The sequence below is a fragment of the Trichosurus vulpecula genome, chromosome 7 (assembly GCF_011100635.1).
Source record: "Trichosurus vulpecula isolate mTriVul1 chromosome 7, mTriVul1.pri, whole genome shotgun sequence".
NCBI classification, from domain to species: domain Eukaryota; kingdom Metazoa; phylum Chordata; class Mammalia; order Diprotodontia; family Phalangeridae; genus Trichosurus; species Trichosurus vulpecula.
The window spans coordinates 53,704,506-53,724,200 of NC_050579.1; the positions used below are offsets into that span (position 1 = coordinate 53,704,506).

Genomic DNA, 19,695 nt, shown 5'->3' on the forward strand with positions numbered 1-19,695 from the left:
AATACCCCTAAGAACAAGGAGGTTTGCTAAGTGAAAATTATCATGATTAATAATAACTAATTTTTATAGGGCTTTAAAGTTTAAAAAGATCCATCCTCATGTCCTATGCGAGCCAAGCCTGAGACTGCTGTTGTGTAATATCTTTATTAATGACTTGGATAAAGCATAGAGTACATTTTGGTTAAGTTTGTGATGGCTTTAGCTGGGCGGAATGGCTAAAAGAGAAAAATAAGAATACGAATCAAAGCAAACTTGACTAATCAAAGATGTGTCAAGTCAAAAATGGGATTATATTTGACAACTAAACATTAAGCTACCGTTTATAGATAGAAGTTGTACAGTAGCCCCATATTATAAAAGGAAAAGAAAAGAAGTCAACCATGAGTGTTTGTATGACTTTTGTCATCTCTAACCATTCCTTCTCATGTCCTCCAATTCAAATCCAGCATTCTTTTTTTTACCTCACCACAGTGAAGCTCCAACGAGTCCTATGATGAAGTAAAACCATAATATTTGGGAGCATACATCAGTATCCATGTATTATTGCCCAAGATGGAGCCAAACATCATCAATTAATCGATTAATTGATATTTATTAAGAGCTTACTATGTCCCAGCCACCGTGCTAAGCACAGTTCTTCAGCAGTTGTACCCTCACTCTTGAGATCTACTTACCTACCTTCTTTCTGCTTTTGGCCCATTTACCCTCATATTTGTGTGTGTGTTTTGGGGTGGAGGGGGATGTTGCGTTGCTCTTTTAAAAATCAGGTTTTTTTCCCAATTTTAATCCTACCACCCCAAACCCACAAGAGAGCCTCTCCTTATTACAAATTAAAAACGGTCAAGCAAAACCAACTGATGCAATGGACATATCTGATGGTGTATGAAACATTCTGCACTCATAGTTTCCCACTCCTCCAAGGAAAGAAGAAAGATTCTTTTTCTCACAGGATCATAGATTTGGAGCTGGAAGGGACCTTAGAAACCATTTAGTGCAACCTCTTTATTTTATAAATGAGGAAACTAGAGCATAGAGAGAGGCAAGTGCCTTTCTAAGGATCGTGAAGCATTTGAACCAGGATCTCCCTTAATCCAAATACAGTGCCCTGTTTTGTACAGTCCACCACCTCGATGTGCCTCATTTCTTCTTCTGGACCAAGATGGGTGTCTACAATTATGCAGAACATAGTTTCATTTTAGTGTTCATTTCAATTATGGTTGTAATTCTGTATATTGTTTTCCTGTTTCTGCTCCCTTTGCTCTGTATCAGTTCAGATAAGTTTTCTCATATTTCTCTGAATGCATTCTAATATTTTATATAGAATAGCCACTTCAGCCTTCCCAAATCAATGGGCATTCATTTGGTTTCCACCTATTTTGCTACCGTGGCATATGAAAGTTTGAGAGACAGTTTCTATGTGATTAATAATTTTATGGCTAGCAGATAATTAATAAAATGGTCATTTGGCTTTCTTTCATGAATTAAAGATGAATCATGCAGGCCAATCAATGCTTATATACCCTTGGATGAATGGGTATTCTCAACAGGTAGAAATCATCTCTGATTGGCTAACAATTATTGAGAAAAAGGATTTTACAATGAGAGGTGGGCTTATTCTAATGAGGAACTGAGTAAGTGACTCTGATCATGGACCAAGAGAAACCCATCTCAAGGCAGACTACGCTCCCCTTGGGCAATCTCTATAAAAGGATCTGTCCTCCACCCAGTCAGTGAACAAAGAACAACTGTGAGGTAAGATAAGATGGTCTAGGTGGGGCAAATTTTTAGTCAGGATCAGAAATGTAAAGACTAGATTTCAAATGAGGAAACAGAAAAGAGGGGAAAAAAATTGGATCTCCCTTCCCCCCGCCCATATTAATTGGTTATTAATATGAGAGAAATAATCATTCCTCTCACTACCACAAAAAAAAGTGTTGCTATAAATATATGGGATTTTCTTTCTGCCTTCAACCTCCTGGATTATATGCCTAGCAATGGCATCTCTGGGTCAAAATGTTTGCACAATTTAAGCAACAGTTTTTCTCACAGAATTCCAAATTGCTTTGCAGAACTTTTTGGACCAAGTCACAGCTCCAGCCATGGTATGCTAGCACACTAATCTTTTCCCAACCCTTCCAACATAGACTATTTTTGTCTTTGGTCATCTCTGCCAATTTGTGGATCATGAGGCACACACATCAGAGTTGTTTTAATTTGCCCACATCTTTCTATTTCCTTCAGCTGGTGGCCCAGGTCCTGGAACACAAAGATATAGGTTTTGCCCTGGTGGACTCCAAGAAAGAAGCCAAACTTGCTAAAAAGCTCGGTAAGTGTGATTTTCAGAAGATACCAAGGGCAGAAACAAGTCACTGGACATTTGTAATTTTTTCCATATGAGAATCTGACCACTTTTTTTTTAAAAAATGAAACAAAATGTATAATTTTGATATAAGTTGGACAGTGTGCTCCTTTTTGCAAAAGGGGGGAAAGTCAGCCATGAATATTAATATGACTTTTATCATAATCATAAATTTAATCACAAATTATGTAAACTTCCATATTATAGGAAAAAACTTCGATTAAACTAAACTGGGCATGAGCAATGAATGGCATTTATATAACATTTGAGGATTTAACTCATTTAATGATAGCTAACATTTATACAGCACTACGGTTTTCAAAGTACTTTACCCATGTTATCACATTTGATCCTTATAATAAGCATAGAAAGTATTATTGCAGTTATTAATATCTTCATTTTACAGATGAGGATAGTAAAATGTCAGAGGTAAGGATCAAACCTAGGGCTCCCTGTTTCCAAGTCGAGAATTCTCCCACCTCAATGCCTACATTATTTAATTCTTCAACTGCATAGAGACTTCTGGCTCACCCTGGATAGATTCAGGCGTGTGCTAGTAAATGTTTAACAACCAGCTCTCCAAAAAAAGTATATATGACCAACTTTTAAGTTTAATCTTCATTATTAATATTTTCTCTGCTACTTTCTTAAGTCTAGACAAGCAGCAACACAATAAATCAATCCTGGATTTGTAACATTTCCCTATTTCTAAAGTATAAATGCTTACATTGAAAATTTAATAATTGGTTCTCATGAACCAATTACAACTCATACAGGCTGGCTTCAGCATAGCCCTAAAGAGATTCCATAAAACAAGCATCGAATGTTGTCCTTTTCTGTCGTAAGTGACATCTTTCCACCTCCTTGCTTGATATCTGCAGCAAAGGTCTGAGTGTGTGGAGAAATATATACTGAGGTATCTCCCAAGGCAGGCTAGAAAATTGACTTGTGAATCCATCCTATGCTCTTCTTGGCCTCTTGGCTAGACCTTTCAAGGAGGGGTAGCATTAGGGCCTCTGCTGTTGATGGCTCTGTGAGGTCACTGTGGGTTCTGAGCCCAAGCCATCACAGCCGTGTGCAGTCATTAGCATGGAGAGTGCTTGAATGTATGTGGGAAGAAGTACATTTTATACTCAGGCAACTTCCTCCCCTTATACGGGGAATCCTTGAATGTTAAGGTTGCAATAGACTTCACAGGCCATCAGGTCTAATTCCCTCATTTCACAAATGGGGAAACTGAGGCATAGAGAGGTTAAGTGACTTACCCAGAGTCAAACACCTACGAAGTATCTGAAGCAGAATTTGAACTCAGATCATCCTATCTCCACATTCACTACCTCCAGTTCAACCCTTTCAATTTACAAATGAGGAAACCAAGGGCCAAGAAGGGGAAAGGAGTAAGTGGCAGAACTGGGGCATGAGCCCAGGGTCTTCATGCTCCAAATCCTACAATGTTTTGTTTTGTTTTCCCACTACAATATAATACAATACACACACACGCACACACACACACACACACACACACACACACACACACACACACACACCCGTGCTGTCCAGCCAGCTTTTCTGCTTGGCCAGTAAAGGAGAGCCATTTTAGGAAAGGAGTATAAAATAGGACCTTTGCAGAAAGGTTAATTGGATTTGGAAGGTGTAAACATAGAAAAAGAGTTGTATGGGTGGTCTTCAGGTACATGAATGTTCATCATTCCGATGATGACAAACAGCTGTGTTCTAGTTGCACGGAGGCTGTAGCTGGGGACAAAAAAAAGGGCCAAGACTGTAGCAAGGTATATTTGGGTTAGACATCCAGAAGAATCTAGAATTGGGAGATACAAATAGGTCGTTAAAACAGACAGTGTCATCTTCTTCCCTGGAGACCATTCATGGCAGGCTCCCAACTATACGGAATTCATAAATGGAGCCTTTCCCAAGGGCAAAGGAACAAATTAGGTTAACAGACAAATGACCATCTGGCCTCTTTCCCTGGTGCCTAAAAGCATTCTAATAAAGTCTGCCTTCATCCTTCCCCACAGCAAGTCATACCCTCACCCTACTTTCTGTTCTTTTCCTTTTCCTATGGATGTGTCATTGTAGGAGGGTCTCAGGTACTTTTGCTATAGAAAATCACCCACAAAGTGGAGCATAGTGGAGGAATTGGTGCTATTATGTTTTTAAAGTGAACAGGGATAGTGGATGTACATTACAGAATTGTTGTGAGAGAAGTACATAGCTAAAATGCTGTAAAACTATGAGCTCAGGTAGTATTAGAAGTATTGCTGGCAGGTGGAGACATTTTGGGGCTGGCTGGACCCAATAGAGGCACACATATCTAGGCCCAGAGGGATATTCCTTTTGGCTCTTTGAGCCCATATCTGAAGCTTACTGAAGCTCGCCCTATTTGTGCCAGCCAGAGCACTTTATTAGTACTAAGGACTGGAGCAAGGAAAATAGGATCACAAAGTTTATATCAATCGATCAGCTGAGCAGCATTTATTAAGCACCTACGCCATGTTCCACATAGTGAGCTAGGCATTGGCAATACAAAGACAAATGTGGGGGTTTGCATGTATATATAAATATATGAAGATACACACACACAACTGTATACATATATGCACACACAGAGAACCATAAAGGAGAACTGTATAAATGTATATATGCATGTATGTATATATTTAGTGGCATGCTGGTAAGTACCAGCTCTCTGAAAAAAATGTACAAGCAACACTTTAAGTTTAATATGCCTTATTAAAATTTTCTCCATCACTTCTGGACAATCAGCAAAACAATAAATCAAGCATTTGTCAATTTCTGAAGTTTAAATACCCACAGTGAACATTGAACAATTGGCCCTTTCACCCCTCAATATGCAAAATAGATCTAATGTGATTTGGGAAACAGCAGGGGAGGCACTAGCAGCTGGGGCATCAGGAAAGGCTTCACGTAGAAAGTGGTGCATGAGTTTAGTCTTAAAGGAAATGAGGGATTCTGAGAGAGGAAGGCATGGGGGACAGTCAGCACAAAGGCATATAGGTGACAGGGGGTATTGTGGATGTCAAACAAGGAGGCTAGTTTAGGGACCTCAGAAATTATCCAGTCCAAATTTTTCATGTTCACATTAGGACACTTATATGCCTTGCCCAGGGTCACACAGACAGCAAGTGGAAGAAATAAGATTTGAGCCTAGGTATTCTAGCATCAAATCCAATGAACACTGTACAACACCAACTCTACCATGCCCTGCCACAGGCTGCTGGTTGCTTTGTTCCTTGTACTGGGAGGCAGTGAGTTGAATGTCCCTTAAGACTAATGGTCCTAAGCATATTTAAGTACCTACCTAGAACAGAAAGACACCATGCGAAGTATTAAGGGAAGATACAAATAAGAAAAATTGATTATCTAAAATGTCTGAAATATAAGGAATTCAGAGAAACATAAAGGAGAACTGTATAAAATGATACAGAATGAAGTAATCAGAACCAGGAGAACAATACACATAGTGACGTTAATAATGTAAATTTAAAAAAAACACTAAACCGAAGTCAAATTATGAATAATTGCAATAAAGAATCTTGATCCCAAACAACAACAAAAACCATGCCTTAGAGCTTCAGTATAGAAGTCAGGGGTATGGAAAATTGTATACATTTTCAGATGTAGTAACTGTATCCATTCAATTTGCTTGACTACTTTTATCTTTTACAAAGAAGCGTTCAATGTATGTGTCCTCAGAGGGTGCTCTGTCTGGAAATGATTGTTTATAAAAAGAAAAGTCATTGAAATCTTATTAAAATAAAAAAGTATATCATACTTTAGTATGCAAAATAGGTAAAAAATAAAGTTTGTTTCTACTATATTAAAAAAAAGACTAATGATCCTACCTACAGTGTTTATCAGGGCAGGTAGACAGATATATAGTACCAGGCCTAGAGTCAGCAAGACCTGAGTTCAAATCTAGCCTCAGATATTTACTAGCCATGTGACCCTGGGCAAGTTATTTAACCCTGCTTGCCTCAACTTCTTCATCTGTAAAATAAGATGGAGACGAAAATGGCAAACCACTCTAGTGTCTTTGCCAAGAAAACTCCACATGGGGTCACAAAGATTCAAATACAACTGAACAACAACAGCTACAGTGTTTGCATTATCATTATGATTATATTAAGAGTTTCTGCATTGGGTAGAGCACTGAACCAGAAAGATGTGAGTTCAGATTCTGGCCTCAGACACTCCTTAGCTGTGTGAACCTGGGAAAATCACTAAAACCTCTGTTTGCCTCAGTTTCTTTATCTGTAAAATGAGAATGATAATCATACCCACCTCCCAGGATTGTTATAAGGATCAAGTGAAATAATATCTGTAAAGTGCTTAGCACAATGCCTGGCACATAATAAACATTTAGTAAAGGTTTGTTTCCTTTCTTCCATTATATAACATGATTATTATCTCATTATCAGTTATTATTATTAATAACTTATATTTATGTAGTGCTTTAAGGTTTTGCAAAGGGCTTTCCGTATTTTATCAATGAATAGGACCCAAGGAGAAGAGAATATGTGCAGCTACATTTAAGTGATGACTCCAGCTATTTGTCCCTGCTAGGCAATATGCACTTTGTCATTAGGCATTTATTTAGCACTTCCTGTGAATTGAACACTATAGTAGGTGCCAGACACAGTAAGTAGAAGATACTTTACAAAGTCATGGACTTTTAAAGTTGGGGGCGTCTAAGGCAGGGAGAAGATTAGAGACAGTAACAGCTAAAATTGATAGAATGCTTTGTGGTTTACAGAGCATCTTCTTGTTATCATCATAATGTCCCTGTGAGGGTGGTACTACAGATCTTCCTATTATAATCCTTATTGTGTATATTATATCCTATATTCTACTATAATCCTTATTATGTATATTGTATCTTTATCCTATTATATATATCTTATATCCTATCATAATCCTTATTATGTATATTATATCCTTATCCTATTACATATTATATCCTATATCCTCTTATAATTCTAATTGTGTATATTATACCCTTATCCTATTATATATTATATCCTATATCCTACTTTAATCCTTATTGTGTATATTATATCCTTATCCTATTATCTATTATATCTTATATCCTACCATAATCCTTATTGTGTATGTTATATCCTTATCCTATTATATATTATATCCTATATCCTACCATAATCCTTATTGTGTATGTTATATCCTTATGCTATTATATAGTATATCCTCTATCCTATTATAATCCTCATTGTGCATAATCCTCCCATTAGATGGCAAGCTGCTTGAGGGCAGGAACTGTCTTTCTCTTTCATCTTTAGGTATTCCAAGCATTCAGCACAGTGCTTGGCACACAGTAGGTCCTTAATAAATATTTACTGACTATTTGACAGACGAGATAGCTGAGGTTTGGGTGGTAGGCTGAACAACCCGTCTGCCCTCACAGAGATAACAAGTGGCAAAGGCAGGATTCGCAGCAGGGTCCAGCCTGATTCCAAATGTAGCCCTCTTTCCATTTTGTTACAATGTCTCTAACGCCGCTGGATCGTTTTACAGATGAGGAAACCAAAGCCCAGAAACGTGAAAGGACTTGCCCAAAGTTCCTTCGACTGTGTTTAGTGGCAGATCTGGGACTCAAGTCCAGGTGTGCTGACTCCCAGACGAGAGGAGGGAGTAGGATATGGTGGAAAGAGTGGCAGATTTAGAGTCATATGTCCTAGTTCCAACGTGACCTTGAACCAGTGGCTTATGGTCTCTGGGCCTCAGTTTCCCCAACTGTAAAATAAGGAGATGGGATTAAATCACCTCTAAGGTCCCCTCTAGCTCTAAATATGAGTCTATGAGTCATAATTCCTGCTCTCAAGGAGTTTACAGGCAGCACAATGACCCCATTTGGGATTTTCTTGGCAAAGATACCAGAATGGTTTGCCATTTCTTTCTCCAACTCATTTGACAGATGAGGAAACTGAGGCAAACAGGGTTAAGTGACTTACCCAAGGTCACACAGCTAGTAAGTGTCTGAGGCCAGATTTGAACTCAGGGAAAAAGAATCTTCCTGATTCCAGGACTGGCACTAGGCTGTATGGCACCACCTAACTGCCGCAGAGTCTGGGGACCTTAGTTAAAATCTGATCTCAGACACTTCCTAGCTGTGAAACCCTAAGCGAATCATGTATCCTTTGGCTGCCTCAGTTTCCCCATAAGTAAAACACGGATAATAATAGCATTTACCACCCAGGGTTATTGTGAGGATCAAATGAGATGACAATTATAAAGCACTTTGCAAACCTTAAACACTATATCAAGGCTATTATTATATATTATTATTAATGTTAATTGAGGAGGCAAGACATGAAGTGGATAATTACAGAACAAAAGTAACTAATAATAATAACAGTAATCATTAACATTTATAAAGCACTTTAGGTTTGCAGAGCACACATAAATACACCTACATATGCATGTGTATAAAATCTCATTTCATTTTAGTCTTTAGACTACATGGTAAACAGAAGGATGAAGGGTTGAGAGCAGAGTACAATTAATCTGAGAGGACTGCGTGAAGGAAGTAAGTCTGAAGTTAGGTACAGAAAGAACTGCCAGAAATGGATTTCCCATGGGAAGGTTACCTTTTATCCTTGTCTCTTTATTTCTTCAGGTTTTGATGAAGAAGGAAGCCTGTACATCCTTAAGGGTGACCGCACTATTGAGTTTGATGGAGAGTTGGCTGCTGACGTTTTGGTGGAATTCCTTTTAGATGTAAGCATGGACTAACGTTAACCCTGAATGGAATTATTTTGGCTAGAATATAGCCCGGGGCAAAACTCTCAAAAAATTGAGAGTTTGCTAACTGTTAACAATATTTATGATATTTGTGTTGGCCTCAGTTTTCTCATCTGTAAAATGATTTGGAGAAGGGAATGGAAAACCACTCTAGTATCTTTGCCAAGAAAACCCCAAATGCGGTCATGAGGAGTTGGCTATAACTGAAATGGCTGAACAACCAAAAACATATTTATGATATTTGGGGCTTTTCTCCTGTGTCAAAGAGAATCTTACTCCTCCTGGGAAGCCTACATCTCAGTCTTGTTACATTTGAAAGCTATTCTATTTATATTTGTCTATCTGTTATGCTTCTTTAACGTATTGCTATGTCCATCCATCCATTGCCAACTGATTACTTCCCGTTGATAATTCATTGGTTCAGTTACTGCATCCTTCTGATGTTGCTGGGGAGAATATAAAGATGGAACACGGGAAACATAGGAGGACATCTACTCCATGGTGGGAGGAGGGGGAGGGTAACAAGCTTGGGAGTTCTGCTGCTCTTAATGCGGAAAAAAAAAAAAGTATCAAGAGGAAACAGAACCAGATAACTTCCTGAGGTAAGACCTCCTGCATTGGACTGAAAGTAAGGAGAGTTAGGGTCTAGGGCTGGTTTGTGACCAACTAAGCAATGGAACCAGAGGTATCCTTCTTTACCTCTCAGGATCTTAAATGTCCTTAGCTGTAAAAAGAGGGAGCTGGACTAGATTCCACCTCTTACATACCATGATCCTAAAATTCTAAATGGGACAGAATCATGTAAGGCAGCTCTACTATGGAATGCAGCCCTCATGATCCAGTGTGTGTGTGCGCACATGGGTATATACAATGAATGTGTATGTTCAAACACACACATGGTACATATGTGTATGTACTTCAGTATATATACATATTTATATGTTTTCACATAACAAACAGAGAGGAAAGGAGGGAGGAAAAAAGAAAGGAGGAAAAGATGGAAGGATGGAAGGAAGGAAGGAAAGAAGGAAGGAAGGAAAGAAAGGAAGGAAGGAGGGAGGGAAGAAAGAAAGTTTGGATCTTTGATTTCATAGAGGAGAATTCCAAATATATAAACTCCTTCCACCAATTCAGATCAGCAGTTCCTCTGCTTACAGTCTTAGAAATGTCTGAGGACACTGAAAGATTAAGTGACTAGAAGATACAATCAGTAAGTGCCAAAGGAAGTACGTGAACCCAGTTCTCAACTTCAAGATTGAGTCACTAACTACTCCATGCTGAAAATACATTTGTATTTGTATGAACATATAGATATGTGCATATGTGTGTGTATATGTATATATGCATGTATATACATACATACATGCATGCATTTATATAGAGACAAATTTATATAGCATGCACATGAGCCTCATGCATACATATATTCACTCCCACACTAATTTTCACCCATAGAACTACATACACACCTAACTACTGATCCAGAGAAATATGCCTATGTATACAACACTATACAACAATGTCTTATATTGTGTGTATGTATACACAATGTAACACAATTTATCTGCATACCCACAGGTAATATTAATAACATATTTGAGTGGCATGTTTAGGTTCACAAAGCACTTTCCTCACAGCCACTCTGTGAGATAGGTAGTATGTTATTATCCCCATTTTACAAGTGAGAAAACTAAAGTACAGACAGGCTTGGTGTTTTACCCAGAATTATAGAGGACTCAAACCCAGATCTTCTATTCCAAATCTTGTGTTTCACTGTATCATGTTGCATCTCTGTACAACAAAACTTACAGACAAAACAACACAGGTTCACAGTGATGTTAGCATCCTGACCATTGAATACTTCCCCAGAAGGTGGTCAAATCCTTTATTGCTTCCCCTACTGATACAGAGCCCAGTTGATTGGTTGGTTGGTTGGTTGCTGTCCTTCGTTCTTGAAGAGGACCGCAATGACATCACTATGCTAGAATCAAGTTTCAATGTGTCCAACTGTGGCTGATCAGACTAATATGAGTTTGGAATGCTCTACCACAGGTCAGGCACAAATAGTCCATATGAACATCTAGGGTGGGTATTCTAAATTTGCTCATCCTGCCTTTCCTTTGAGCTGTTTCAATTCTGCTTTGTGCATAGCACACAGCACCTTCTCTGATGTGGGAACGTTATGCTGAACGGTCTTGTGTCAGTGTGTCCCATGTCACACAATCAATTCCAAAATTCTTGAGAAAGAGCTTGAGAGTGTCCTTCTATCGCTTCTTCTGACCACCATGTGACTGCTTGTCTTGTGTGAGTTCTCCATAAAATAGTCTTTTTGGCAAGCGTACGTTTTGCATTCAAACAATGTGGCCAGTCCATCAGAGTTGCACTCTCGAAAGCAGAGTTTGAATGCTTGGTAGTTTAATTTGAGTAAGGACCTTGGTGTCTGGTACCTTATCCTGCCAGGTGATCCTCAAAATCTACCTAAGATGATTCAAATGGAAGAGATTCAATTTCCTGGCATGGTGCTGGTAGACTGTCCAGGTTTCACAGGCATACAACTATGAGGTCAGCACAACAGCTCTGTAGACCTTCAGTTTGGTAATCAGTCTAATAGCTCTTCTCTCCCGTACTTTCCTTTGGAGCCTCCCAAACACTGAGCTAGCTCTGGCAAAAAAACCCAGTACTACAGTGATGGGCAGACAGATACTCCTCTTTAGTATGATACAAATACTCATAGCCTTTCTGTACAGTAACATCCCTTTGTTCCATACCCTCAAACCCCAAGAGATTCCCAGAAAGCCTGGGACTTCTCTGAGATGTTGTAGGACTACCTTCCAAAGTAGGCCTGGACAATGTCTACTTCTTATTCAAGCTCTTTCTTATAAAAAAAAAAACCTGTATAGAGTGGGGTAATTAGCCCACCCCAACTCCACCCCAACCAATCCATATGACTAGACAAATGTTCGATTGTCCTCTGAAAAAGTACTTGTCCAACTAGGATTATATATAGGATTTGGAGCTGGAATCAACCTCAGACACCATCAGACAACCGCATCCTTCTCATTTTACAGACAGGAATTGGGGTCAAGAAAGATTATGATTTGCCCAAGGTCATGCAAATAACGTGTCTAACTTGGTATTCAAATCCAAGTTTTCTAACTTTAAATCTGTCTCTCTTTCCACTGCACTGACCTACTTGCCATACAGAAATATATTTGTTATTGCAGCTAATTGAAGACCCAGTGGAGATCATCAACAGCAAACTGGAAGTCCAAGCCTTTGAGCGCATGGATGACTACATCAAACTCATTGGCTTCTTCAAGAGCGAAGACTCAGAACGTAAGTTATCTATGGACTTCAGTCTATGAGCCTGAGGAAGTGACTTTTCCCACTGGGGACAGGGAAAGAAAAACATGAACGACCTCTCCAATCATCCAAAGTGACATATTCACCTGACATGGAGAATAACAGGCAATGCGTTGACACAGTCCTTGGGAAGGGACAAGCATTGTACCCTCAGGAGCATTTGCATTTTTCCATAGATCCCATCAATATAGGTCTTCCCTCTAAAAATATAGGTAGCGATACATCCAGGCCTTCTCCTTTACAATGCTAGGTATTTTACTGTAATAGGCAATATACTAGAAGGCAGCGTAATGTATAAGAAGATTAGAAAGGTAGGGGGCAAGGAGGCCTAGATTATAAAGGGGTTTGAATGCCAAACAGAGAAAGACCTCTTGTAGAAGATGTGATTTGAGCTATTCCTGGAATCAGGAAGCCAGAGAAGCTAGGAGTCAGTAGTAAGGAGGGAGAGTGTTCTAGGCTTGGGGAAACAAGGAGTAAGATGATGGAGTATCATACACAAGGAAGAGCAAGAAGACCATTGTTGCTCTATTATGACTCTGGAAAGAGTCATAAGATGTAAGAAGACTGGAAGGGTAGGAAGGGCACAGGTTATGAAGGGCTTTGAATGCCAAAATAAGGATTTTCCATTTGATCCTGGAAATAATAGGGAGCCACTAAAGTTTTTTGAGTGGGGGGTTGGATCGTGAAATGGTCAGACATATGCTTTGGGACCACCACTTTGGTAGCAAAGCAGAGGAAGGACTAACGTGGATCTTTCCTATGTCATCATTGAAGTACTAGAGGGACTCTTTAAGCTGAGGGCAAGGAACATGAGAGGTATAACCTAGATAATTGTCTGTCATTCTCCCGCCTGCCACACCCCAGCCTCATCTTTAGCCTCATTCCCTTTGGATTTACAGCTAGGAGAAAAAGAAAATGGGGAATTAATGTCAAAGAAGATGATTGCTAATGATTCTAGGCTTTTCTTTGAAATTAGGAAAATGGGGGGACAGTGAAGAAATTTTTGTTGTTAAGTCACTTTTTAGTCATGTCTACCTTTCCATGACCCCATTTAGGGTTTTCTTGGCAAAAATACTGGAGTAGTTTGCCATTTCCTGCTCCAGCTCATTTTACAAATGAGGAAACTGAGGCAAACAGGGTTACATGACTTGTCCAGGATCACACAGTTAGTAAGTGTCTGTGGCTAGATTTAAACTCAGGAAAATAAGCCTTCCAGACTCCAGGCCTGAAGCCCTACCCACTGAACCACCTAGCTTCGCTTGAAAAGAAATAAGAAGGGATGATTAAGATAGTCATAGTTTATGGCAAGTAACTTTAGAAGGCAGGCAGCCTGAACAGCATAAAAATATTTGAGCTAGTCTAAAAGGGTCTGAGTGGTCCAGGAGACAAACGTTCCTTAGATTCTTATCCTTCAATACAATTAGATTTGTCATTGGTTCAATAGGGGCTTTGGAGCTCTGAATCAAGCTCTGTTTTCAGTCATGAACCTGGGGTTGCTTCAGTGACTTCCTCCATCTTACCTATCACTCCATTGATTTTCCACCTACTCATTCTCTCTCATCCAATGTCCATCTTCCCCCACCTTCCCCTCTGCATGTGTGAGTATGCTATGTAATTACTTTTTCCTAAATTGATTCCTCTATCCTCCAAGAGATTGTGCATAGAGAATATCTGTCAGCAGTTATACTTTCTAACGGAAGGTAGTAGAAATACCAATTCTGAATGGACAAATTTTCTCTTAAGAAAAACAACTGTACCTCAATATACCATATATTTGTAACCTGAAAGTTCTGACTGAAGTTTAGAGCCATAGAAAAGCTTATTTCAAAATTCCCCACAAGGGATCAGGTCAAAAAAAGGGAAAAATCCAATGTTGGTGCTAGGGCAGGACAAAGAGGACAGACTAGATTCTCTCAGAAGGGGGCAATAAACTCTGAAGGACTAAGAAGGCTTTAATTACTACTTTGTGGCCACTAATTATGGAGCAGCTAGATAGCTCAGCGAATGGAGTTCTGGGCCTATAGTCAGGAAGACCTGAGTTTAGATGCAGCCTCAGACACTTACTAGCCATATGACCTTGGGCAAGTCACTTAACCTCTGTTTTCCTTAATCTACTGGAGAAGGAAAAGCAAAGCACGCCACTATCTTTGCCAAGAAAACCCCATGTCCAATAAGTTGGACGCAACTGCACAACAATGATCACTAATTAATTATAGTAAGATGAACTTTTCAGTCCTTATCCTACTAGCTACATCCCTTACAGAACAACAAATGTAACAGTCAGAGTTCGTATTAGAGGGATTTTTACTGTAATCATTAAATTTTCCATTTCTCTTTCCTAGCTCCTTCCTACTATCTCTTTTTCACCTGCCTACCTCATGGAAGAATGATAAAGAGTCTTAATTTTTCCCCAAGAAACTTCAATTGATTAGAATGCTCCATGAGGGCCCCAGGAGTTTCATTTCTGACTTTGTATCCCCAGAACCTGGCACAAGGCCTGCCATGTAGTTGGCCTTTAATAAATGCTGTTGAAGGGTTGATTGGATACCACTGAAAATCATTATATACATTTAAATATTGATATGTAAATATCCTAGTATAAGAAAATAGAGAATATTATAGTATAGGATAGAGGATATTATCCTATTGAAGAGGATGATGTTGGTAATAGAGAAATGACCTCAGAACCAGGAAGAACTGGGTTCAAGTCCTGATTGTGATTCATATTAGCTGTATTACCTTGGGCAAATGACTTTATTTCTCAAAGCCCCAGGAAACTCTTGAAAAATCTAAATTGCAGAGAGAAGCCTGACCTGTATTGATAGGATTTCCCTATATCAGTGAAATCACAGATCTAGTCCTCTTTTCCCTATGTAAATACCTTTCTTACTCTAAAGTCAGATGGGATCTCCTTGAGGAGAGAGTATTTTTTTCTGGTTTTATGCCTAGAAGTAGTAGATGCATAGTATTTATTGAGTGATTGGCTGATATTCTAATATCACTAAAACTTTTTTTAAAAAAAAGGAAAAGAAATTTCTCGAGTGTGGATATTGAAAATTGCTTTCCTTTGATCGTCACCTTCTTTAGATTACAAGGCATTTGAAGAAGCAGCTGAGCATTTCCAGCCCTACATCAAATTCTTCGCCACTTTTGATAAAGGGGTAAGTAGACAGACATCTGTAAGGATGAGACATTGAGCTACAAACTCTCCCTTCCCCTTCCCTTTCCCCTTCCCCTTCTCCTTCCCTTTCCCCTTCCCCTTCCCCTTCCCCTTCTCCTTCCCTTTCCCCTTCCCCTTCCCCTTCTCCTTCCCTTTCCCCTTCCCCTTCTCCTTCCCCTTCCTCTTCCCTTTCCCCTTCCCCTTTCTTTTCCTTTCCTTTCTCCTTCCCCTTTCCCCTTCCCTTCCCCTTCCCCTTCTCCTTCCCTTTCCCCTTCCCCTTCTCCTTCCCTTTCCCCTTCCCCTTCTCCTTCCCCTTCCTCTTCCCTTTCCCCTTCCCCTTCCCTTTCCCCTTCCCCTTCCCCTTTCTTTTCCTTTCTTTTCCCCTTTCCCTTCTCCTTCCCCTTCCCATTCCCCTTCCCCTTTCTTTTCCTTTCCTTGCCCCTTCCTTTCCTCTTCCTTTTCCTTCTCTTCCTTTCCTTCTAATTAGCCTTCAATGTTATTATCTATTTCCCAAGAAACCAGTCATAGGAAATAAAGGATAATTGAATTACAGAGGGCTATTAAATGACTTACCTCAAGAAGTACCTAACCATCCTGCCACCCTCACACTTTTAAGAAGTAAAAAACAGAAAGGATAAAAGGATCCCTTTAAAGTGCAAAGCTACCTTGACCTAGAGGAACCCTAAATCCTAGGGAGTCCTAAGATTCTGTAGGATCACCCCAAATGGTACCTGCTATGAGCCTTCCAGAAGTGGCTGGGGCGAATGTCTAAGTTAGGAAAGCTTCCAAAGTAGGCAAGGTGGTTTTGAGTATTCTCCATTAGATTTCTGGTCAGAAAAGGAGTTGTCCTATTCTCCAGGATTTTCCTAGAATTTATTATAAGCTGAAGAAGTGTTCTGGACTCTGTAAGAACTAGGCCCCTTCCTAACCCCTACAAACATGGCAGGTGTTCCTACAGCAGGCAAATGGAAAGGAATACTACACATGGAAATTTTGTACTCAACATAATTAGAAGTAGTTGGCAGCCTAGAGGCATTTTTGATACTTCTCTATGAGCTCTTAGCTTATCCTAAAGGATTAAAACATTGTCCTAGGAGGTTGTCCTCACCTTGATGGAGAAGGCAGGATACAGACAATATCTGAGGACAATCTATAGGAAAGGCCAAAATAACATGTGGTTAATCCCAGGGGCCTTGAGTAGGAGGTAAGTTTTTAGATCTCCTTCAAAAGAGATAATGGATAGATATTTATAGAAAGGATGAAGGAGGAGGGGAGTGGTATACGCACATGCATGGAGGCAGGAAACAGCAAGCAGTATATACGTATTTAGAAGTAAAGGAAAGCAAATAGGCTAATTTGACTACAGCTGAAGGACAATGTTAAGGAATGACAAATGATGAGGATGGAAAATTATGGATAGGGAATAAATGGTGCTCCATCTGGTGTCTCTACACTGTGTGTGTGTGTGTGTGTGTGTGTGTGTGTGTGTGTGTGTGAAATAGATAATGAGATGGAAGGCTAAGAATTTATTTTGAACCTTGAATACAAGAAAGGGTTTAGATTTTGTGTGATTTAATTTAATTCAACAAGTATTTCTTCATCATCTGTGACTGGCACCGTGATGGATGTGGAAGATGCAAAGATGGAAAGCAATATGGTAGCTGCCCTTTAAAGACCTACTATCTATGAGAAAGGATGGAGCATGTACACACCCAAAGATGTATAAAAGAGAGAATATGATGGGCAAAAGAGAATAGAGAGCTATGAGAAAATACTTAGAAGAAGAGGCCATTTTCAGCTGGTGGTGGCAGTTGGAGGCAGGGTACGGTTGGGGAAGGTATCATGGAAGGTTTGGCAACTGAAATGAGCCTTGGAGGAAGAGTAGGTTGAGGGAAGTAGGGAGTATATTCTGGACATAGGGAAGAGCCTGTGTGTACTCATGAAGTCAGGAGAGGACAGGAAAAGTTCTGAAAATAGGCATGAAGGATAAATTTTGGCAATAGGTAACAAGCCATTTTGGCCGGGGTACAGAATGTGTGCTGAGAGTATAATGAAATAAGTCTGGAAAGCCAGGCAGGTACTCCATGATGCAGAATTTGAATGTCATGCTATGGTTACTAGAAATCCCTGATCAAAAGGTTTTTGATCAAAGGAATAATAAGATTATATTTGACGAAAATGACAGTGCTGTCAAGGATGGATTGGTGGGGAAAGGTAGTGGAAGCAGGGAGACCAGTTAGGATGGTTTTATGAGCGCCCCAAATAGTGAGTCCCTAGATTCTTGTATATACAGAAGTGACTTGATGAAAATGGTTTTTGAGAGAGTGAATGCCAACAGTGTGAATTAGAACAAAGAAATATTAAAAAGAAGGTGACCCATTAGAAAGCTGGCATGGTGATGAGGGAAAGGAAAGGACAAAGATATGATAGAGGATGACTTAGCTGGAGGACTTTGTGACCCACTGAATAGAGGAGACCATTGGAGAGAAGAAATCTCCCAGCTGACAAAACAAAGTTGATAAGAAGGCCAATGTTGAGAAATCTTTACTTCCGAGCTCTGAGGCACGTTAAAAATTGTTCTAAGCTGGTTTCATTTTTCATCAATTGAAATGATGCCTAAACAGACTCCCAGGCTATATAAGCTGACCATTTTTAGAATAAGCATTGGCATTGCAGTCTGCCCTTGTGTGATCACCGTATAAATGCCTTAGTGCTTTCCTCTCCTCTGGCAAAATCCATCGCTACCATTAAAATAAATAAGTGGCTAAACTACTTAGTTATATGGTCACCAGAGGGCCTATTCGGCTCTTAATATAGCAATCTCAAACAGTGTAATAACACTAAGGAGTCAGATCAGAGCCTTGCACAGAGCTCGGCTCACAGTAGACTCTCGATAAATATTTGTCAAAAGAATGAATGAGCTCCACTTCAGGTAAAGAGTGAATTCAATCTCTTTGCATCCAGCAGGAAGCATGAAAGCAGGGACTTCCCAAGGGACACCAGAAGGGTATTTCCAGGGCTAGCAGGAGGTAAGGGAAGCCTTAGAAAAACTTTGCTCTGGGACCCTAGAATATGTACATCATCTGGACTTTCTACTCAAACTTTACATTTATGCCCTAAAATCCTGTTGGCTTAGGCATAAGTACAGAGCACACACATGCGTATATATAAGAACTATCATCACTTCTGATTATATTTGAGACCCACAGTTTGGACAGATTTCCTCTTGCTTCTAAGAAGCCCTAGTTACAGACTCTCCTTGAATAATCGATGCCTCATCCACTGACCAATCAATGACAATCTGTGACTAGGTCGTCTTGGAAACAAGAGGAAGCCCATCCAAATTATGGGTCTTGAGATGGGGGCCCAAGCCCTGTGGTGACAAAGACAATGCCCTATTTCTTTTTTTCTCAAATTAAATTTTCTTTTTTTTGTTGTGAACTTAATAATCAACAACAGACAAACATTTCGCTATGCAACATTGAACAAAAAGAGGCGTGTATAGGAAACTATAAACTTACATGTATGTACTTTAATGTGCTATGTATATATTATATATGCATTATGTATAATGTATATTATATATTTTCTTAAAGAAATAGACATGCATATACACATAGGTGGGATAGATCATAGAGCTGGCAGGTACCATAGGCATCATCAAATCCAATCCCTTGGTTTTATACATGACGAGACTAAGGCCAAGTAAAGTTAAGAGGCTTGTCCAGTGTCACACAGTTAATAAGGGTCTGAAGTAGGCCTCAAACCAGATCTTTCTGAATCTAAATCTACCCGCTGCCTATCATCACAGGACCCAGGTTAAAAATCTGGCTCTGACCCAATCTGGGTCATTTTAGGCAAAGTCACTTAACCTCCTGAGCCTCAGTTTCCTCATCCTTAAAATGAAAGGGTTGGGTTAGATAGCCTCTAAGGTCCATATCTGTTGTGTCTATGAATACACACACCAATGCACACACATATACACATTTATTTTTAATTTAACAAGGTAGTGACA

At 39.5% G+C, this 19,695-nt stretch overlaps 1 protein-coding gene across 1 annotated transcript in view; it reads left to right on the top strand.

The window, feature by feature from the left end:
• CASQ2 (calsequestrin 2) overlaps nt 1-19,695 on the top strand; it is a 107,932-nt gene that overhangs the window by 43,212 nt on the left and 45,025 nt on the right. The window contains exons 2-5 of the mRNA XM_036769283.1: nt 2,242-2,326; nt 9,033-9,133; nt 12,382-12,493; nt 15,608-15,681. Coding sequence (XP_036625178.1) covers nt 2,242-2,326; nt 9,033-9,133; nt 12,382-12,493; nt 15,608-15,681 — 372 coding nt within the window. The remainder of the gene's footprint in view (nt 1-2,241; nt 2,327-9,032; nt 9,134-12,381; nt 12,494-15,607; nt 15,682-19,695) is intronic.